This window comes from Colius striatus, chromosome 4, assembly GCF_028858725.1.
Source record: "Colius striatus isolate bColStr4 chromosome 4, bColStr4.1.hap1, whole genome shotgun sequence".
Lineage (NCBI taxonomy): Eukaryota > Metazoa > Chordata > Aves > Coliiformes > Coliidae > Colius > Colius striatus.
The window spans coordinates 22,568,305-22,592,227 of NC_084762.1; the positions used below are offsets into that span (position 1 = coordinate 22,568,305).

The following is a 23,923-nucleotide window of genomic DNA, read 5'->3' on the forward strand; positions in this document are numbered from 1 at the left end:
TGTTTGTTTAGGTTTTTTAATAAACAACAGCTCAAATTTACCTTTATAATACAAGTGCATTTGGGTAAGATGCTCATGTGCTGTTAATCAGTTTATCATCAACAATTTTAATAGCTATGCCTTTTCTTCACTTGTGAGGTTTTGTCTGTAAAAATATAATTTTAATAAGGAAATTTACAAGAGGAAAAAATAGAAATGTAGCAAAACATGAGAAATTTAGCTTAGTCTTTATTTAAAATATCATATTCATCACAGTGATCCTTGACATTAAATATGTGCTAGCTTTTGAGTATAGAGTCTCCATCAAATAAGTTTCAAGACTTACTACAAAACTAGATGGTAACTGAAGTAGGCCATAAAGATGGTTCTTGGAGTCTTGAGCTTCTACTTTGTTGAAATTTGTTTTATGGTTCTATGAAAAGGGTTACAAGTATGATATGTGTTTTCAAGAAACTACTTTGGGTTATAAATATTTGGTACATCTTAGACATTTTGGGGAAAAAAAATCTCGTTTTCAGTCACCTCTCACCCTTCATAAAACAGACATCCAAATTCAAAGGCTTGTGAGCTTTGCAGAGGCTTTGTGGAAAAAGAAAGGAAAAATACAGAACACATGGAGAAAAAAGTGTACTATTGGAATAGCAGGAAAGAATTAAAGGTAAGAAGCAATAGAGCAGAAGAAGGATAATGATGACGAGACTCAGTTCTTTCCAGTATCAACAAGTAAATTTAGAAATAAGCTTTCATACAACTTTAACTGTATTAATTATGTATAACAGTGCTACATGTTTTCTTATTGAAGACTTGGCACTTTTATCTTTTATTCAAGTGTAGACTTGAAGGATTACTATTGCAGTATACATATTGCATCTGTATATTACTACAGTAAAATGTGTGTATATTCATATATTAATATCTATATGGTTACAAATTAAAACTCTGTTCACTAAGTCATGGGTATGTTTTTTAATATGAGTATATTGTCCAATCTTATCATTGCAGTCCTTTCCTTAAGCTTTGTAAGCCATTTGTCAGTCACTGTCCACTCTCTGTATCAGAATCAATGCCATAGATCTGTGCAGAAGACATGGCTTCCCTTTGAGGAGGACACAGTTACTTGAAAACTGTGCTTTCATCTTGAATTGAACCTAAGTAATATGTTCTGGCAAATATCTCACAAACCCAGCAGCTCTGTGAGCATTCTGGCAACTCAGTGAAAGTGAACTCTGCAGTTTTATGGCTAATGGGGAACAGTAGGACTGCTTGGCAATTTGAATGCCTCAGCCCCCTGTGACATTCAAGCATCCAGTTCTCCTACTGATAAGGCAGATCAGAAGGGAATTTTTGTTGGGGATCCTTGCTTCAGTCTAGGTGAATGTCCACTGAGGTTCTTAAAGAGGCACTTGGGCACACCAAGACAGCACTTTCAGGTGAAATTTTCTTGCTACATCCAAGAAAAATGAAAGTAGATTTACATGCTCATTGTGTAAATTCTTTACCTGTCTGTGAAAGTATCTAAGGGGATCAAGGGAAAAAATTATATATTTCTTTCTGATCTTAGAGGCATGGTCAGTGCAGGGTGGCCATGTTCTCTACACCGAGCTGTGTGGGAGAAATGTGGAAGGGAATCAGCAGAGAATCAATAGTTATCAGATAATTATGAAACGGTGGCCCATTTCTGTTCTACACATTTGCACAGCTCTAATGCATGCTCTAATTCATCGGTTTCTCAACTGCAATCATAACACCTTGCTTTTCTTGAATAAGAAAATTATAAACAATTCTATTTCACGTGGTTGCATTGCTTATCTGTGGAAATATTCAAAGGCTGATAGTAATGCCTTGGTCAAAGATTTAGGAGACCCTTGCACTAACATGTGCAAGTCTCCCAAGGGGTGCATGCAGTACGTAAAGCTAGATAGAACGTACACCTCCTCTTCCTTCTTCCCCTGTAAAGAGATTTCCTCCATGAGGCATTGCATTCAATTTCTTTTGAAACAGATGAATGGTGTTGTACCATAGTACATACTGAAGTACAATCATTAAATGGGCACAGATTATCTATAAAATGGGAACAGATTTGGTTTTCATCCCTTGCTGTTGATTCTTAAGTTAAATGCTGTCTTGAATTTTGTTGGATTTTTTCAAAGTTGAAAGAAGTTAAAGGTTTTGAGAAGTCATATTCTTAATTAGCTCTGCAGCTAGTATACTGTTGTATTTTTCTGATGGAAATTGTAAAACACATTGTTAGTTTGATTTAGAGGCATTGCTTACAATAACCACCATCCAAAACTAAAATATATTAAGTTGTAAGATAGAACTTGAAATTGTACTTTATGTAAAAAAATATTCCCTCTTCTGCTGTCTCTGAAATTGAAAAGATTTTTAAAGGTCTGGCAATATGAAGTGTGGTGGACCTTTCTGAAGCAAAAAGGTATGTCCTATTATATCAAAGGACTTTCAATTTTATTTTTAGTGCAAAGCAAATTTGAATACAGATATAAATCTTGAGTGAAGTATTTAGAAGTATGATAGCCTGCAAGGAATCACAAAGTTCCTCAGCTACAGAGCTGCTGTTTGCCAGTAATTAAGAAGAAATGCAAGGGCAGATAATCTGAAGGGAAAACATTGCAAAGCACTAGGTGTAATTGATTTTTTTTTTTCTTTATGACATGGGAGAGTAAAAAATGATTGTAGAATAAAGCTTATCCATAAATTAGATCTGATTACAAATTTGTAGAAAGGGAATAATTTTTTATTAGATAAGCATACTGATGAAATTGAATTATCTTCCTTTATAATGAAAGTCCCAGAAAGTTAAATTGATGGGTAAACATGAACATCTATTAGTCTGACATTCATGAGACCTCATCAAGAAAGGATAGAAATAAACAACACATGGGTGAAATGCCTTTGCTCCAGGCTGACACATACAAACCTGTCAGACCTCACAGTAGAGGCACAGAAGAGAGCAGCAAGGAAGATAAAACATGTTTGGATCAATTTTCAGCCCTCTCCTTAACCACTGTGTTAAGAATTGGATTTAATTTCCTGGATGCTTGTATTTAGGACAGCCGTATAAAGTCATTCTTACCCTAGCTATCTAAGTGAGTATCTAAAATGTCCCTGTTTGGCTTTGATCACATAGCACTTACAGATGTTTATGAGAAAGGTTAGTGTAGGTGCAGGTGTCCTTGTTTAATTGACTATACCCTCCTCACTTGGACTAGGATGTAGAGTTGCAGGGATGGAGCAGGAGTCAGGCCCTTTTTGTCAATGTGAGCACAGAAGAGAAAAACTGGGACTCTACATAGTTCATTCTTGCCCATGTAAATAACTTACATGAAGATAGAAAGTCTGAGGAATGTGAGGAGATTTTGTTCTGACCTCGACCCATAAGTAATAGTCATAGCACTAGAAATAAAAATGCAAAGAAGAAGAAATTGGTGCTTTCTAAGATTTACCTGAGCTCCCTTGGGGTAAGGACAATTTTAAATACTCCCTGCTGGCACAGAACCAATTAGTTACAGCCTAGTCATTAGCATTTCAGAAATAGGACTAAATTCTAAATGAATTAACCTAAGCTCAGTATCATCCTGGAATATGCTAAGTGTTCTGAAGGACTGACAAAATGAAAAAGCACATGGAGCAATCACTGAGTGTACAAAGCTCTCTTGGCTGGTTAAATGACTTGCAGCACCATTTTATATATACTTATTAATATACTAGTAGTAATTTATGGTTAAATGTGTTGCAGGATCCCAGAACTTTAAAATAATACTGAAGCCATCTAGAAGATGCCTTCAACAGCTACTAGAAAACCTTTCTTGAGCCTGCAGGGAAGAAAGAAACAGAATTTTCCACCACAGCTTGTAGCAAACTAAATGGCAATCTGATTGATAGCAGTAACTGGGCAGATTACTTTTCATTCATAGTATTTGAAGGCTGAAAATATAATAGTAAATTGAACAGTGCCAGAAAATTGCCAGAAATTGTACCCAGGCCTGGGAATATGGTTTGTCTGTATTGTACGAGTTTTAGAATGATCCATAATACTATTTTGCCTTTGACTAACTAGCACTCTCACAAATAATCTACGTAAATAGCTTGGGAGACAGTGCAGGGTAAGGCCTGTTTCCAGTACTCAGTTTCCATGTGACGACATTTCTTTGAGGGGCAAGAGAGTCTGCACTATTGTCTTGCACTAGCAAATTAGGCTTTGGCCCTGTGCCTCAGCTGCTGTTTTATGGTTCAAAGACGGGATGAAGAGAGTTGAGCTGGCAAGCACTGAACAACCTCAATAACTATGGGATCTGTGAATACCCACTGACACATTATGAAGATAAATAGATAATGAAGAGAAGCTTTGTATGAGTGGCAAATTCTACAAGCTTAGAAATAAAATTCAGGAACTTAACTAACTACAAGATTTGTTTGTCCAAAAATGATAATAACCAAACATAAGTAATTTTGTCCTAGTTGACAATATTACACTTCAGTTATTACTGTAGGAAAAGACAACTGTTTCTTCAGTTTTGTTTCATTTTATTTCTTATTGCCTTCTCTTTCACTCTTTTGCAAATATGGACATTTAGCTGATGTACCTTAGTTAAGAGTTTAAAACGTAACTACATGACCACCATTGAGTAGCTTGAGCTAGAGGAGCTCCTGTTCCCTCTTCTCAGAGTGTTGCAATGGATCAGAGAGAAAAGACAGCTGCTGTCTCTTAGACTTGAAACTCTGATACTTCATGACAATATTTCAGGCTTTTAGAAATTTCAAAATGTTATTATACTAGTTTTAGTTTGGTTTAGTTATGAAATTTTGGCTAAGAAGAACTGAGTAAACGCATATATCACTAAATGTTTTAATAACAATGAAGAAGTTCCAGTATACAAAACTCCCCGACAGATTGTTTATTTATGCATTCCCTAAAGACAGTTATTGTTTTTTGTTTTTTTCTTCATTATTACTTTTTTCTTTTCTCCTATTTTTCTTTCCCTTGCAGTCATACTTGGCCACAAGGAAACAGGAGTATATTTAAAGGAACAGAAAAAAACTTATCCCACAGTAACTTTCTAAATAGAGGAGAAGAAAATTACTCTGTTCCAATAAAGCTTTATAGTCTCTGAGGCTGCTGAAGCCAATCTCTCTACATGCATTGATCTCTCTAGGCTGCTTCCATAGCTAGTAAGAAGATCTCTGAACTGCACTTTGGAAACAATTCTATCTTAAGAGTCTCAGTTACAGACTTAAACTCAGGCTGATTCTTAAATGTTGTTGTTTTACTTTCCTTAGAAGTGTTCATTTGCCATCTGTGTTTCTGCACTAAACTATGTTGATTGTTTCATCCAGCACTGGTTGTATGAATAAAAGGTATTTGTAGCATCACAGTAACAAGACTTTGCCTTTGCAAACTATGATGTAAAAATTGCTCTTTCCCACACTGAAACATGCAGCATTATCCCACAGGATTAGGAAAAGAGGTTGACTAAGTGATGTAGGATGGGATGATCCCCAGATATCTGGAAGGGTGCAATAGTCCCATGAGTCCCATGGCTGACCAACACTCAGATTTAACTTTTACTCATCCATTGGGAAGCACACCATCTGCATTTCTGTGGGTAGAAAGGACTACTCCTCCTCTATTTACACTTCTTCATGCATATAGAAAAGACACATTTCTCAGCATTTTTTATTCTCTTTTGCTATACTTTCAAAAAGATGAACATTAAAAGTTGGAAACTGAAGGCAAACGAAAAAAAAAACCACAAAAATTATTTTGTGAGAGGATCTTTAAATTTAAAATGAGACCAGTCAGTATATGAAAGAGCCTGCAATCCTATCTGTGTTCACATGAAAGCAGGTGAGGTCAGAGTGTCTGCCCACGCTTTCTTCTACTTCTGTGTAAAGTCCGAAGTGTATAGCAGGGTATCCAGTTTATTTCATTGTCTCTTGGAAATTTTCCAACAGTGTGGATGTTTTGTCATATCCCGAGGAGATCCTGCTTCTGTATACTGTTTCTCCCTAGTACATCCTCTTCCCTATGGGTTTTCTTTTCATTATAGTGAAGAAATACTTATTAATCACAACAGCAGACAGGAGGCAAAAAGGAAAAAATATATAAAGGAAAAAATTGTTTGAGAGCACCCTGATAGCTAAAGGATGCCTTCCTTCAAAAAGGATCAACCTCAGTAATTGTCGGAATATATAAAGACTCTATATCTTTCAACGTGGAACTGCTTTAACTGCTTTCTTTTGTCCAACAGCTCTACAAAACTGTTAGGTAAAGAAACTGTAGTGACTGGAATTTTCCTTGCATCTGTGTATTTGTCCTCCTGTGAGAAGCAGAAATAACATTTAGGACTCTGTGACAAAAGTGGTAAATAAAAAAGCAACCAGATTGTACTGTGTTGCTAAGCAACTTTAAGGAAAGATGAAAGAAACTACAGAGTTCTCTTTAGGTCTTGTAAAAACTCAAACAGTAAATACCCACTTCTTTGATCTTATTTAACCATGATGATACTGTATCATCCTACATTTCTGAGATGGAAAAGTTCTAGGAACAAATAAAAGAGATAGTTACAATAGTCCATGAAAGGCCTAGAGATTTAGGATGGCAGTCTGTCAGTAAAGAGTTGCTAAGAAAAAATAGTTATAATAGTTATAATTACACTGTCCAACTCAACCATGATCAAATCTATCATTGACAATTATATTATGTCTGTCCTTTTCCATCTTCTCCAGACCCACTTCTCCCTTTATATCTGAAGTGCTATAGTATAGCCAAGATCATACTGACATCCCTGTATGTCACGTCAGTCTCCATGTTTTCAGCCATCTATAGATAGATAGCAGATGGCAGTTCAGATAGCAGTTTCCAATGCAAGTGCATTTGTAATTCTCACTCCAGTCCACTGAAAAATAAGTAGAAAGTGTTGCGAGTCACTGTCTTCATTACAGTGAAGAAGCCACAGCTAACATTTGCAAACAGTTTTATCTTCTGTCTAGGCAATCTCAGGTTGTCATTCTGTTTCCTGGAGGTCTGTACACTGAAGCAGGAATACTTCTGACTATTGATTTCAGCTAGTCAAGGATCATTTATAAAAAAATAACAGCAAAAAGAGAGTATCTAGAAAGGTAATGCCTTAATACCACATGAAATGAATAGCTTTTATTTGACATTTTTTAAAAAGGGGCAACTTTTGAATACAAGATACAATGTCTTGAAATTGTTATAAAATTGCACAGTATATTTCACCCGCACTCAAGGCAGCCTGTGACTGTCTTAGATATGAGCTTATATAATACTAAATTAACAGAGTTACCTCAGGCAAAAAGATATATTTGTTTTCTAGTAAGAATACTAGAGCAAGACAAGCATTCTACTGAGATGCCGTATTTATTTGCAACATGTGATATAAAACTGTCTCACACATCTGTATAGCTAGACAATTTGGCTGGTAAATATATCCTATTAAAAAAAATCTAGCAGTCATTAAATTCCTTAATAATGTAAATAATTGATAATAAACTAAATATGAGCCAGCAATGTGCCCTTGTGGCCAAGTAGGCCAATGGCATTCTGGGATGCATCAAGAAGAGTGTGGCCAGCAGGTCGAGGGAGGTTATTCTCCCCGTGTACTCTGCCCTGGTGAGGCCTCATCTGGAGTACTGTGTCCAATTCTGGGCTCCTCAGCTCAAGAGGGACAGGGAACTTCTGGAGAGAGTCCAGCGCAGGGCCACCAAGATGATCAGGGGTATGGAACATCTTTCATACGATGAAAGACTGCAAACTGTGACTGGAACTGGGGCTGTTTAGTCTGGAGAAGAGGAAATTGAGGGGTGATCTTATTAACATTTATAAATATCTAAAGGGTAAGTGTCAGGAGGTTGGGACATCCCTCTTTTCTGTAGTAGATAGTAACAGGACAAGGGGTAATGGGATGAAGCTGGAACACAAAAACTTCCACTTAAACATAAGAAAAAACTTTCACCCTGAGAGTGACGGAGCAGTGGAACAGGCTGTCCAGTGGGGTTGTGGAGTCTCCTTCTCTGGAGATCCTCAAGACCTGCCTGGAGATGTTCCTATGTGACCTGATCTAGATGAACCTGCTTCTGCAGGGGGATTGGACTAGATGATCTCTAAAGGTCCTTTCCAACCCCTACCATTCTATGATTCTATGATAATTTACTTAAATGACATACTTGGAATACATGAATCCTGTCTGTCCAATCATATTATTCAGAGGCCAGATAGATTACCTGCAAAAGTTTGTATGATGCTTGTTCATAGCAAGGAAGTGACAACTCCATGCTTTCTTGATTTGTGGGCTAATGTTGCAAACAAAATGGAGAATAAAATGTTCTGTATTCAACAACTTCACTTAAATTATTAGATTGCCTAAAGGTATGTACTAGTGAATTAACTGTTTGATTAGCAGTTGAGAAGCTGAGAGTATGCTGTATCTGAAATTATATTAAACAATGAATGTATAATATGAAAATTCTCGCAGCTCATTTTATCATTGTTGCAGCCTTTGCATAGAAATCATTCCTGGACACAGCAAGTGCATTTATGATATACAATGTTGCCAAAACAAAATTAATTTTTTTTTTTAATATTCTATGTCTTCATCTAAGAGAGAATTTAAATGTTACTATTGCATCAATATTTTCATTGTAAAATAATCTTTCAGTTTTGGAACCTCATTTTTTGGAAAGAGATAATTATGACATAATATTTCAATAAACCAGTGGAAACTCCTTGAGAGGCTGTTTGATTAAGTGAAAAGAAAGGCTCAAAAGGGGTCATTCTGAAATGCTGGATTAATATTTTGGAGACTTCAATGACAATTATTTCTACAAACCATGAAGTAAAGTTTTACAAGGAATGTCTTAAATGGGTGCACTGTAAAAATTGTGTACAGAAATCTGTACTTAGTATTTTCAAAAGTAGACAATAATGAATTTCTGTCTGTGGTAAAAGGACCATTGGTGTTGTGACTGATGGTGAAAAAAAATCAAAACTTTCTGCTCAGTTTAGGTCCCTGTCATAAAATAAAACAATAAAATATGAAAAATTTGAAAGTTAAGGTTTTTATTACTTCCACCTCCTAGGAAAAAAAAAAAGAGAAATGAACAAAATACTGAGATTGTTTGCAGGAGGAATGCTATCCCAGGGAGAATTACGTCTGACTTTCTCATGTGGCTGCAGGTAGGAAGCCTTTGACAGATGGGCCACAATATGGCTATAAATGTCAGAAATACATTCTGGAGCAGCATCTTTAACAACAGAGTCTGCAAAAGAGCCAGTCTGGTGCAGACAATGAGGTGAACTTTCATTAGAAAGCCTGTCTAGTGGCTGTGTGTCAAAAGCCATCTGACAAATGAGGTTCCCAGGAAATCTAACCTGTATTTCAGAGGAATCTTTTGAAAACTCAGACTGGAGAAAAGTTTGCCATACGTGAATTAGCAAATACTAGTAAGAGGGGGAAGAATTTATTCTTCGGCAAACAATGTTTGAAAATTCAAGTGGCAACTCCTTTTGGCATCCGTATGTTGCTGCTTTGAGCTACTGGCATTGTTCTGCTCATGCCATCTATGTTAGAGCTCTGTGAAGATTGTGACAATATATAGACCAAACAAACCTTATAACTGTGTTGGATCAGGTGAAATGGTTTGTAGGGTTAGGACAGTGTCAACTGGGTTGTGACACACAGTCTTGATTCCTCCATCTCTCATTGATGTTATTAGGTTAAGGGGTTTTTTTTGTATTTTATGAATAAAAATTACCTGGAGCTTATGATACTTCTATACTTCTGCAGTACTTAAGCTTTGGTATTTGATTTCCTCACAAGTGAGAAAAGAGAAAGAAAATAGTTTTGGCCTTAAAGATATTATGGTACTCATTGAAAGTGTCTTATATGGATGAGTAACTTTATTAGGCTTCACAGTATACCAGGGGCTTTTAAAATACATAAATTAAATTGCATGTGGTAAGATAAATTTTTAGGCCTATGTTCAGTGTCACTTAAAAATTTCAGTAGGCCATGAATCAGATCCACAGAATATGAAAAAGATGGGTTGGATTATTTCATGCCACACATTAACTTGGAACAATATGATATTTTGTATCTTTTCAGTGGATGGAGGCTGGTCTTGTTGGTCATCTTGGTCAAAGTGCTCTGCAACTTGTGGAGGAGGGCATTACATGAGAACACGCTCCTGCACGAACCCAGCACCAGCATATGGAGGAGATATCTGCCTTGGACTGCACACTGAAGAAGCACTCTGCAACACACAGCCATGTCCAGGTATGGCAAATCAGCCCATGTAGTTTTGCTGTTTGTGTGCCACAGAATAAGATATTCACAGTTAGGCAACATGATGCTTCATGTTCTGTTTAGAAGCAAATAATATCTCTTCCTTATTAAGCGCACAATTGGGTCTTACCTACTACGATCACAGTTAATCAAGTAATAGCAGGATATGGCCTACAGGACACCAGCTCTACCCTTCCCCTTTACAAATTAAAATTCAAGTTACCAAGTTCTGGATCTGGATAAACTAAAACTGTATAACATTCAAAGTATATCATGCAAAAGGCTTGAGATACTTTTAATAACAATGTCACAAAGAAGTGCATTTGTTACAACAGTAAATGAGTGAGTTGCTAGGTTAATATTCACAGGGTCATTCAAGTAGATAAAGTTTGCTCTGTTTTCAAATAAAAGACAAAGCAACCTTTGTAAAATATCTTCTTCAACTTTGGCTGTCAAGGAGCCTCTTCAACGTTTAAAGCCTCTTCATTTTTTAAATGTGACTTCACCTTTTTAAATGAATGTAGAATACTTAGCAGATGACATGTCTCAACAATCCTGCCAGTTGTATGTTATTATCATGACTTTTTCTTTAACTTTAATTCATATAAAGGAAACGCATTTTTTTTCCCCGAAATTTAAGTGAGAAGTAAAGAGTAAAACCACATAACACTAGATAAAATTGTTAGGGAAAAGCCGGTAGGAAAATGTCTTTCGTTTATTGCTGATTAATGGATTACAGGCAACAGCAATAGAAATAAGCAACTCTAATGCCACTTTGTATTACTTGCTTCACTTTGAGTTCCTAGGCTTTGTAGCAAAAGTTTTCTGCAAATATGATGAGGCTGTGTGTGTGAAGGCACAAGTCCCATGAGTTTGAATGTATGGATCCTAGTACCTGTGCTGAACTACAGTTTAACTTCCTTTCCTAGACACTGTGTGTCTTGCAGCAAAGGTACCTATTTTGTCAAAAATAAACCAGATGCAACACTCTGTATTGTATTTTTTAAAATCCACAGACATTTAAATCAGCTGATTTGATTTTTCAAGATAGTGTACATTTAGATGTAGTAGTTGCATAGCTGCCTTGGGATCCTTAAGGTATCGTCAAAAGGTCAGAATTGGTGCATTCATAGTATTAGTATTGTAGCTATTTCTCTTGTTGCACATTTATTTTCAACCACTATTTTAATAGAAGTGACAGTTTGCCAAAGTCATGAAAATGGAAAAGAAAGGGTCATTTCTTCATGAATAAATAAGTCATTTCTTCATCTTGCTTTGAATTGCTTATAACCCAAAGTTTGGAGCAGATCATGGGTGGAGGAGAAGGAGGAAGAGGTGTGATTCCTTTTGGTTCAAGAAAGTAATACCTTTATAAATCAGTAAAATTTCAGAGTATGAATTGTATTTCTCATATTCTGAGATATTTTATTAATATTTCAGTCTTGCTGAAAATTTTCCATAGGTTTTTGAAACACATCACTAACTAGATGTGAGACTGGCACTTGCTTCATGTTTATAACAGATTTCAGAACTACTTTTTACTACACTTATTTCATGTTGGTATGGGACAAAAATAATTGCAGTGTTACACATGTGGAGGCAGACACCTGCGTTACCTCAAAGCCATTCTGTTATGGTGAGAATCCAGTGGTTCTTTCTTGAGCAGATCTCGAAGTACTATTGATGACAAAACCTGCTTGAGTGACATATTTCATTTAGGAAGGTAACAGTAGTGACGCTAAGAACAACCATCTGACACAGAAATGCATGTGCAAAAAAGGAAATTAATGTTTCATAAATTGGAAGAAGAGCAAAGATTTTTTTTGGTATTTGAAATAGGTTTGAGGTCGGGTTTTTTTGCCATACAAAAGCAGGAGAAAATTAAAATTTCTGCAACTCTAATACTAAGAATTTCTTGATGATATGGAGGGTTAATGGCAAATCCAACTGAAAGTATGAAGTATGCACTTGTCCTGGGTTTGACTGGGCTAGGGTCAGTCTCGGCCACCGCCGCCAGGGGCCGTGGCCAGGCTGTGACGTCACGCTGAGGCTCTCGGCGCTGCGGCAAGTGCGGGAGCTGCAGCTGCCGTCGGGCTCCGCGTCGGGCTGCGGGCGGGGAGCAGCGACAACGGGCACTGTAACTGCTTACTCTTTATGATGTTTTATTGAATTGTCCTTATCTCAAGACACAAGGTTCTAGAACTCTCTCTTGATTCTTCTCCCAATCCTGCTGAGGTGGGGAGGAGGTGTGGTTTGGTTATTGTTCAGCCAGGGCTAAACCATCACAGCACTTAAAAGATATTAACAGATTTGTGTTTGCAAAATAGACTGGATTTTCTCATATTTTATTTTGAAATCTGTTATCACTGTATTTGTGATTTTGTTTTTTAATTTACCCAAAGGCAATCACATTAATATGAGTGGAAGCACTGCACTATTTATCAGTAGTGGTTTATAGGCTACTTATCAGTAGCATAATTGGTTGCAAGTATTTTAAATGTACTGAATAAAACCTAAATAAAACTGAATAAAACCTCTTATACCTAAAGTATTTACTGCTGCTATAAAAGATGAAAATAAATCCTGTCCTTAAGTTGCTAACTCCAGTTCACCCTCTCTTTTCCATTGTCATGACTTTTGCAAAGAACTAAGGAACAAATTGAGAGCCTGTCTGAGGTGCAAGAGAGCCTCAGATACTTCGAAGTTAAAGAAGTCAAAGGAATGAGACAGAATAACTGAGTCTGTAGAAGTGCACACAAAAGTTATGGGTTCAGCATCTCTCTGACAGCAGAGGCACTGGCTCAACAAATGGTAGGACTCCCAATTTGAACTGATACATCTGTCAGTCTCAGGTACCTTACTTCTTTGTGGATTTCTGAGCTCATGACATTGACACTCCTCAGAATATAAGTTTAGTACTAGGATCTACCATTGCGGGGATGTCCATCCCTCTCGCACTGATGTCCATGTACCAGGTGGAGCTGATCGCAGTGGCACCAGACCCACTCACTGCTTGTGCTGTAGTGCCTGGGCTGCACTGTAGAACTCAAGATGGCAGGGAGATGCCCTGTATGTGGGAAGATCCCAATGCAAACAGTGTTTTTTCTAGGACCTCTGAAGGGCCTACTGAAACAGTAGCCTTGCCTAGCCACCAGTATTTGACCTAAGCATGAGCATTTTAGCAGTTGCTGCATATATCCCAGTTACACCAGGGCTGGGTGAGAGTATTGGCTCTGGCTTAGGCATGCTTTCTGACATGAGAACTGGACAAAAAATTGTCATAAGCAACATTCCTTTCAACAAGCAGGACTTTATTATTACTAAATATTTCAGGCAAGAATCCACTTAGTTTACTTAGGTCCAGCAACTGACACTGACTATGACAACAGCAACTCCTGGATGCGCCACATTATATAAGCAAGAAGAAGCCTTAACTCCCACCTCAGGTCTCCTAACCCCCTGAATCGGGAGCCATCTATATATGTCATCTGCCCCATACTTCTACTTCCCATTCTGCAAATGAGGCCATCCCAGGACCGTTTCTGGGAAAGAGAAGAGATGAAGGACAGAAATGAGTATTCTCGCTTCTCACAATAACAGCATCTTACTATTAGAGATCAGCTATTTGTTTCCAGGTATTTGCCTTGGTGTTCAAAGGAGGCCTCATCCAGGCATTTGCTAAATGTTCATAAATATCAATATCCCAGTTCTTACCTGAGCTGCTGAGTAGAACTATTTTATGATTAACTCCACAAATGACAGTGTGCGTCTGAACCACAGACTGATGGCTTCTGTCTCTAACCAGCACTTGTGCCTTGAAATGGTCCCAGGACCACTGCTTGAGATTTTCTGTGCTAGAATTATGACAGCATCCTCCATCTATTTCTTTTTACCGTGCTGTGGGTTAGGAAGTGAGTATCCAATATTGTCATAGAAAGCATCTATTGCTTGACATTTTTCAAGACTACAGTCTCAAACATTCCTCCTGGAATTTGTTAACTTTTAGATGACCAGGAGTTCTAATTTTTTCCTATATGGCCAAGGGGATGCTAATAAGTAAATGTGAAACTTATATGTCCCTCTCTGCCTGTTGCAGACAACTGGTCTGAGTGGTCCGAGTGGTCCGACTGCAACTCTGGCTTCCAGTTTCGTGTTCGTCAGTGCATCATTTTGTTTCCTGTGGGCAGCCAGTGCACAGGTAACACCACGGAGAGCCGAGCCTGTGCTTTGGACTCCAATTTTATACCAGGTGAGATCAGCCTTCTTCTTTAAGGATTAGTGAAATCTCTCAACATGTAAGAAACAAGGCATAGTTCTGTCCCAGACTGCACTGCGCGGAGCCAAGAGCTGGAACAGAACTTGCCTTTTTTCAGACAAAGTATGTTAGTCTACTATGTAGATACAATGTTGCTAGATCTCCTCTCTTCATAAAAATACTACTTATGGAACAGAGTGCTGTGGAGCTGTCCCTACTGTTACCACCTGGGACTTTTATTAGTCACTGTCACAGCACTCTGGAGATCCCTCCCATCCTTCTTGGTAGCAGGGTACAAGGAGGAAAACAGACAGCTGGGAGAACTAGTTTGCTTTTTACTGTAGGTAGCTTTCAGACTATGGGGTTCTTAGAGAAACGTTCCTCTAGGTTTGGGGATTTGCATATACGAAAGTAGGTGCAGTGTTAGTTAATCTCGAAATAATTTCATAGAGTCCTTTGAACTGATAACTACATAGAAAGGTAAATACTACTAACTGTGCCTCAGGTCTTATCTTCACTTATCTTACCTGATGGATAGAATCACAGAATGGTTTAAACTGGAAGAGATCTTCAAGGTCATCGAGTCCAGTCTTTGTCCCAGCCCTATCAACCACTAGACCATTTCCCTAAGTGCGACATCCACCGTCTCTTAAACACTTCCAGGGATAGTGATTCCATCACCTCCCTGGGCAGCTTGTTCCAATGCCTGACAACCCTTTCACTAAAGGAATTCCTCCTATTATCCAGCCTGAACTTCCCCTGGTGCAACTTGAGGCCGAATAGCATATGTCAAAACTTGTGACTGTAGTCTTTTTTTTTTTTTTTTAATCACAGCAGTCATTTAAATCCATACAATGGTATGGGTCGCCACATTGTATTGATGTTAACAGTCCTCTTTATGCCTGTTTACATTAAAAAAAGCCATCAATCTATTCACAGACAGAGAAATTTACATTTTAAATGTATCATTTGAAAATGTAATTATGTTTACACAGTGCATAACCATTTTTTGTGTGTATGTGACTCTGTGGTACAATATAACAAGAAATCAACAAATTTAAACAGTTTATGGATGGCGAGTAATGCTTTAACTCCCAAATACCATTTTTTCCTCCAGCACTGCAGTAAAACCTGTCCATGTGAAAGCAAAAACTCACACCTTGTATTTTCTCCTTTTTCTCAGGCTTTTGAAGCAGCTCCATTAATATTCACATTCCGTGAATCCTCTGCTTAATCCAGTATAAGCTCTATATCTTGTTTTGGAAAGTAGGCATTTTCAGAGTCTGAACTGAATCAGCCTTGCTGAAATCAAGGTAGATGACATCCACTGCTCTCCCCTCATCTAGCCAGCCAGTTATGCGCTGGTAGAAGGGTATCAGGTGGGTCAAACAGGATTTCCCCTTGGTGACTCCATGTTGACTCCCCCTGATAACCATCTTTTCCTCAATATGTTTACTAACTACTTTGAGGATGAATTGTTCCATCACCTTTCCAGGGATGGAGGTGAGGCTGACTGGCCTGTAGTTTCCTGGGTCATCCTTCCTGCCCTTTTTGAAGACTGGCGTGACATTGGCCTTTCTCCAGTCTTTAGGCACTTCGCCTGTCCTCCATGATTGTTCAAAAATGATGGAGAACAGCTTAGCAATCACATCAGTCAGCTCCCTCAGCACTCTCGGATACATCCCCTCAGGACCCATTGACTTATGAGCCTTAAGCTTGGCCAACAAATCTTTAACCTCTTCCACCCAGGGCAAGTCCTCTGCTGTCCAGGCCATCCTACTATCCTTGCTGGACTGGACTTCCTGAGGACTGGCCTTGACTGTAAAGACCAAAGTGAAGAAGGCATTCAGTAGCTCAGCCTTCTCTGCATCCTCGGTCACCAGGGCACTCTCTGTGTTCAGCAGCAGGCCTACATTCCCCTAATCTTTTGCTGCTGATGTACTTGAAAAATCCCTTATTATTTTCCTTTACTTTCCTGGCCAGATTTAATTCTAAAACGGCTTTAGCCTTCCTGGTTTCACCTCGGCAATGTTCCTATACTCTTCCCAAGAAGTCAGCCCCTGTTTCCACCTTTCATAGATGACTGCTTTCTACCTGAGTTGTCCCAGCAGATCCTTGCTCATCCATGGAGGCCTCCTGCTTCCTTTTCCCACTTTTTCACTTGTTCGGACACACTGATCCTGGGCTTGGAGGAGGTGGTGTTTGAAGATTGACCAGCTCATTTGGACACTTCTGCCATCTAGGATCCTATCCCATGAGACTCCTCCAAGCAAGTCTTTGAGGAGGCCAAATTCAGCTCTCCTGAAGTCCAGGGTCACGGTCCTGCTTTGTGTCCTGCTTCTTCCACACAGGATCTTGAACTCCACCCTCTCATGGTCACTGCAGCCGAGGAGCCTCCAACATTCACATCTCCAACCAGACCCCCCTTATTTGTCAGCACAAGGCCCAGCTGCACATCCCTTCTCATTGGTTCCTCAGTCATCTGTAACAGGAAATTGTCATCAACAATCTGTAGGAACCTCCTGGACTGTGTGCACTTGACTGAGTGACTTTGCCAGCAAATATCAGGGTGATTGAAGTCCCTCATGGGGACAAGGGATTGTGATTGTGAGGCAGCTCTCAGTTTGTAGAAGGCCTCATCCACTTCTTCTTCCTGATCACGTGGCCTGTAACAAATTCCCACAACAGCATCAGCTACATTACCGTTGATCTTCACCCACAAGCATTTTCACTCCCCTAGATCCTCCAACTCAGAGTTCCCTCCCTCTCTTGCAGACCTCGATATCTTTTTCTAATTCACCTCCCTCTTTTCCTCAGCTAATGTACTGATGTGTCCACTGTCATGTTGTCTCCTCTTCCTCCTGCTTACCTTAGCTCTATTCCTCTACAGAGCTTAGTGTATATATTCTGGCAGAAAGTACGCCTCCTTTTCATTGCTGTTGTGTTCCCAAAGTTAGTCCTTACTGACATTACCTTGTAGAGTTTTATGACTTTCTCGTCAATTTTTTTTTTCTGCTTTTTTTTTTGATTGTGAATTAATGATCTCAACTGGAGAAAGTACACTCAGCCTTGAAATCTCTGTGAGAATGCTTTTCTGTCAAATCTGATACTTTCTTATCTAGAAAATAGGTAGTATTGATTTAGCATATGAAGAGAAGTAAAAATAAAAAATAATCTCTTTAGGAGTAGCTGCATGTGGGTCATCTTTTGGTGATGGAGAGCCTAATCTGTTAATTCCTCATACAGAAGTTACTGTATACCTGTGGCCATCATTGCTGCCCTTCTCTGGTCTGTTTAGATGAGAAAACCAGAGCTGCAAGCAGTATTTATGGTGTAGGCCACACATTGATTTGTAAAGTGCCATAATGCTGATACCCTGCTCTGTTTACTATAGCTTTCATAATAGTACTTATCATTCAGTTTGCCTTTTTGATTGCTTCTGAACACTAAGCTGATATTTTCATGGAACAGTTTGTCATAATCCCCGGTCTCACTCCTATGTAGTAATGGTCAGCTCATGGCCCAGCATTTTCTATGTGAAGCTAAGATTCGTTTCCACTGTATGTATCATGTACATATCACTTTACACTAATCTACATTCTATTTCATTTGTTATTTTATTGCCTAGTTTTGTAAGACCCTTCTGCAGCTCTTCACAGTATGCTCTTGTCCATGCTACCCCAACTTTGTATCATCAGCAAACTTCAAACCTCGTTTACCTCCTGCTTTTCCAGCTCTTTTCTGAAAAGGCTGGGTCCATACAGAAGTGGTAACCTTCCCCTATTGTAAGAACTGGGCACATAGTGCTAACTTATTTTCTGTGTTTTCCTTTATCTCATTTGTTGCTTGGAAAGCCTTTGACAAAGAACTTTAAAGTTTTTTTGAAATCCGGGTGGACTGTGTCAATTACCTCACCAATATCCACATGATCATTTACCATTTCAGACAGGTTCAAGAGATTTGTAAGGCAAGATTTCCCTTCACAGAAGCCACGGTCCAGAAGCCACGGTCCAGAAGCAGAGTGGAAAAAATTGATTGCAATAGACTTTATTGAGTATTTATCAAGAATGTTTCCAGAGGCAAAATGGCAAGGATCAGGCTGGAATTGCATGCTCTCAGTTAACACCTGAGTGCCATGAAATCGACAGTCTTTTTTGAAGGTTTTTAAATTCCCTCTTTTCATGTTAGCACTAAACGTGACTTCTAGAAGTAATGAGCCCATTTCAACACAAGATAATTAAATTCTCATTAATTTTACTATTCAGAAGATCAATGTGTTCTTAACAGGCTTAAACTCTACAAAGAATGTTTTCATGTACACTTCGTCTTTGTAATTCCAGAGATGTTTTGAGCCAAACAATATAAAAATATGTTGCTGGTTTTGCTTGGAAACTAAGGAACTGAAGATGTCATGGGACTTTTTGTTCATTCTACCACATAGTCAAATTTTTTTTTTTGCTTTGGATTTGGACTGAAAGTACCAGAATAAATGTTTAAATCTTTGCTCTATTCATCAAACTAGTAGTTCTCTGTAATGTTTTTTCTCTTTGACATAAATAGTTTATTTATTTTTCCAGAAATATCAGTGGCACGATCCAGCAGCATAGAAGAAAAACGATGTGGCGGTAAGCTTTTTAGTTCTAGATGCACATTAAATGCTGAAATATTGATTCCACATTTTTTGCTTTTGTTTCGCCTTTTGCACTCTCTCAGTTTCATCCTACCTTCTAAAGGCTATATGCTCTTTTTTTACACTTGTACAGAAAAAGAGATGTAGTTACTACAGGGTTTCTCATTAAATACTCATCCACTAGCATGAGCAGATGAGTATTTAATGACCTTTGAGACAAGAACATATATTACTGAATGTTTGTATTTTCTTTTTCAGTGCAGCACTCTCCCTTGTCTCAAAAAGAAATACCTATCATAAGCTAGTTATGAGAAAGTCAAAATTTGTAAATTTGCTCCATCTTTTTCAGGATAATAATTTCAAAAACCTCTTTTGGACTTCATGTAAATAGCAGAAAGCCAGCCCGCTAATCCATTTAGTAGCTCAAGACTGTATCTGGGGCTCATTTTCAGCTTTACTGCCAAAGAGAAAACGAAAAATAAAAAAAAAAAAGAGTTCTGGTGCTACCAAAATAAATCTTGAAAGAGAAAACTGTTTTAAAGAAAAAATCCTAAATAGTAATAACAAGAAAACAAAGGAAAAAATGACCTTTTGTGTGTGTGTGTGCTGAGTCTATATTGGCATGGTAATAGATCTGTCTGGTTCTAGTATTCTTCTATGCGCAGATAAGATGTATTTTTAACATAATAAGAGACAATGAAAACAGAGATTATGCAAGGGTACTGGTACATGTATTTACTGGATATGGGAGACAGGGTAATGTGATAAGATTTTTTTTCTTCTAATTAGCAATGGTACTCTGAAAACATTTTGTCAAATTTGCAAGAGTGGGAAATGTTCACAAAAGTGTCAACGGATAATTTCAGTGATAATTTATATATTGAGGTACTCAATCTAGTCACTTAAATATTAGTTTTTGTTTCTAAATACCCAATAGGCACGTAAAAGTCCTAATCTAGGCATTTGCAAAAAAGAAATGGGACACATATGCTGGCCCACTTTTTTGTGTTAGAGTGAAAAATGTCTTAACAGGTGTTTTTCAGACTAGTGGAAGTCTTTCAGCTTAAAATCTTTCATCTGTGCATTTAGGCAACTACAAAAAAAATTCAATTATGTTGAGATTAAATTTCTAACATGAGCTTGTCATTTATACTTCTTTCCTGATGAAAAAACATGGCTCCAGTTTGAAATGACAATAAAAAGCAGTGCAATTTGTTTATTTCAAACTAATCCTGCTGGTATCATATCTGACCTGATACCTCTGTTCAATAACACCAGTCAGTGATTGAGCTTTAGATTCTCTTCTAGAGTTTAATGCAGCAGTGAGTTTCCTCTCAGTTTTAATCCTCATGTCGTTGGAAAGGGTTTCCCATTGTCTGATCCCATGGCAGAACAGAAGGGCAGAACAGACAAGAGAGTGCTGGGTTTTGAGCTGTGGACTTTGCCCTCTCTGTCTTCTGTGTTTAAAAGCACAGAGTTTTAAAGACTTTCCCCTCCCTCCTCCCCCCTTTAGCTTTAAATGATACCATTTCTTCCTCACACATCACTTCATCCCCAAATAGAAAAAATTATGAAGGGAACAAATTGGCCATATATCAAAGATACAGAAACAGAGAGATCCAACATAATTTTAAGTGAGGGGTGGAAAAAAATGTATGCTACTGCTGCTGGGACACGCATCAAATAGAGCTATGGAAAGCATTTTAGGGAAAGCAGGATTGTGGCTCAAAGATATCAAGGTTTTTCTAGTTGTGCCACAAGTCACTATGTGTAAGAGAAATAACTAGAACATCAGAGGAGGTGTTACTCAAAAAATCTGTGTATGTACATTATAGACAGAATTTATATGTAACAAAGCCTTGTTGTATACTCTGAAGAAGAATTTTGCTGAACTACTCATCCAATTCATTCATCAGTTATTTGTTTTCTCAACTTGTTTAAGCATCTTTCAAAAATCTCAGTCTTAATACTTACAGAGATGTATGGGTATCTAATATTCTTATAACGATCCCTTCAGGGAAGTATAATGCATTTGCTACTGTAGGGATAAACCATTGCAATTGAGATGTTTCTGTGAAACACATGAAATTTCTTATCCTTGTTTGAATCAAGCACTTGTCAACACTTTTCCCCAAGCTTAAGCTTTTATTGCCACTTCCTTAAAAATAAGATTGTTTTCTGCACTCCACTCTGCAGAGTTCAACATGTTTCACATGATCGCAGTGGGATTAAGTAGCTCTATACTTGGTTGCCTTCTTACCCTGCTTGTTTACACTTACTGCCAACGATATCAGCAACAGTCCCATGATGCAACTGTCATCCATCCAGTGTCACCAGCTCCTTTAAATACCAGCATTACTAACCATATCAACAAACTGGACAAATATGATTCTGTAGAAGCCATCAAGGTAAGAAGTGGATTGGCACCTCTGTAATGCACGTAGACCTAGATAACAGTTCTACTGTATCAAAAAAATCGTACTTGTTTATTTTCTGCAGTGGCATTCGGACTCAAGTTATGCTGATTGTTAATAACTAAAATAGATTTCAGTTGGGGTATTGTAATTACAAATCTGTTCCTTTGTCAATCCCTATTCCACAGGAATTTAGACTTTGTGCATAATTTATAAAGCAGCAACCTTTTCTGGAAGAAAGCAGACTGCTCGAGTTTCGTTTTATATAATTTTTTTTCCTAATTGTGTTCCCTAGTGGCTTGTTCAAGAAGTAAATAGAGCTATTAACAATCACCATGACATATACTGAAGATAATCCTTTGGCTCTAATGATACAGTGTCAAGGGCACTGTTCATCTTTCCGCTCTATGTCTTGATACAGGAGATGTATCTGGTGAATATATTCTGGGTCAGACTCTCAGCTAGTGTTCATCCCCAAAATATTTTGTAAATGAGCAGTCTAGATTCACATTAACTGAGAGTCTGGCATGTATCTAAATACCCATATCTCTTTTTAAAAAGCAAGATTTAAACTCTTAAAACTATCAGACATTTCTCCTACATATTGCATTTGAAAATCAAGGAATTAATGCAGTAAAAATAAAATAATTCTTATTCAATAAAAAGGTAAGTGATTTATTCTAATAGGAAGTACTGCATATGTATGATTAAAAAGTATTTTTAATCATAAAACTAGTTGTGTTGGGGGAAATGTGTCTGACTATTGAGTAGCATTGCTTTTTGTAGGAACTTTATTAGGTAAGCGACTACATGCAAATACAAGTTTTTTTAAATGTGCAGGTACTTCTCAATGTGTTTTTCAGTGACTTGTTATACATAGATATTTGTCACAGAAATTGCCTTGATAAAAGAGCATTTAGTGGTTCACTTTCTTCTGTCCATCCCATTTTCTAATCTTTGGTTTGTGTTTTTTTTTCCCTAGGCATTTAACAAAAACAACCTGATTCTGGAGGAGAGAAACAAATACTTCAATCCACATCTTACTGCAAAGACTTATTCTAATACCTATTTTACAGATTTCAATAATTATGATGAGTACTAATGGGCTTGTGTATTTTCTGGCCTCCTGTAACTCCCCAGTCCCTAAGGCCTATGCTACTTGACTGCTCATGTGAATGAGGCTTCAGAGGTGAAGTTCAGAGACATTTCAAGCACGATCCAAGCCATGAATGGCCCGTTACTGCCAAAAACCCAAACCACCTGTTTGTGACATGATGTTTTCTTCATGGAGCACAAGGCTGGCCTTCAGTGTTGGGTGCAGCTCTAGCCCCTGGGTGTCACTGAACCACTCATGAGGATCCCATCGCTTCACTCAATTTTATAAATTTCCAGTCAGATTTCTCTAACAAGTGACAAAAGCAAAAAAAAACCCCTTTTAAAGCTGTGCCAGGAGTCCAGATCTTTTTTTTTTTCCTTTAGTTATTGTACTTTATTTCCATGAGGTTTGAAAAGAGAGCTCTACTGTTAGCCGTGGAGTCTTCTATACTGTCTTCTGAAGCTCACGCTGCTCAAAAGAGCTCACGGGGTGCTGGGAACAATGTGAAGAAGAAATGTCGTGATTTAGTGATGCTCTGCAGCAGCTCTGGGCTCTGTCAGGCTTGGACTGTAAATCACTCGGGCTGCAGTTCAGCTGTTCAATGTGGAGACTAAGGCCGTACTGAGGGATACAATCTTGTAATTAACCTACAGGGTTTCCAGTTGTGACACTAGTGCAGTCACATTAAGCCTTCACTTAGGGAGAATTGGAAAGGTATGTCCCACAGGGAGGCTGAAGGTAGAAGGCAGTTAGGAGAGGCACATTGGAAGGTGTTTCTGTGTGTCATTAGTTAGCCAGCCTTGCAGCAGCATGTGGGTTTGTACAAGTTGTGACAATCTCACAGGCTTCCTTTCCCTGGTGCATGCATACCCACTCATCTCTCTGCTGTAGCGCTCACCATCAGGCTGGTCATGGAAAGATATAATTGCACCACATTTTGTGTGCCATTTCAGGCTTTTGGGGGCACGTAGGCATTAATTGTAGATCCGCTTTTCTCTACATCTTTTACTTCATATGCACGTGTCTGACAAAAAAAAAGCTGGCTCAGACAGTGTACTTGCAGAGCATTGTCTCATCTTGTTGTTCTTCATTGATGTAAATATTTAAAATACTACTTTGATTTCTAAGTTATCAGGTTTAATTCCATTTGTAGTGGCAGATGAGGAAACACAGATTTTTTATACCCTTTTTTTGTTCTGTTTG

General features: G+C 38.1%; 1 protein-coding gene across 1 annotated transcript in view; it reads left to right on the top strand.

The window, feature by feature from the left end:
* The window catches only part of SEMA5A (semaphorin 5A), a 320,602-nt gene extending 296,902 nt beyond the window's left edge, over nucleotides 1-23,700 (top strand). Inside the window, exons 19-23 of the mRNA XM_061995060.1 lie at nucleotides 10,146-10,316; nucleotides 14,422-14,574; nucleotides 19,158-19,205; nucleotides 21,407-21,618; nucleotides 22,607-23,700. Coding sequence (XP_061851044.1) covers nucleotides 10,146-10,316; nucleotides 14,422-14,574; nucleotides 19,158-19,205; nucleotides 21,407-21,618; nucleotides 22,607-22,726 — 704 coding nt within the window. The 3' untranslated portion in view covers nucleotides 22,727-23,700. The remainder of the gene's footprint in view (nucleotides 1-10,145; nucleotides 10,317-14,421; nucleotides 14,575-19,157; nucleotides 19,206-21,406; nucleotides 21,619-22,606) is intronic.
* Nucleotides 23,701-23,923: the final 223 nt, after the last annotated feature.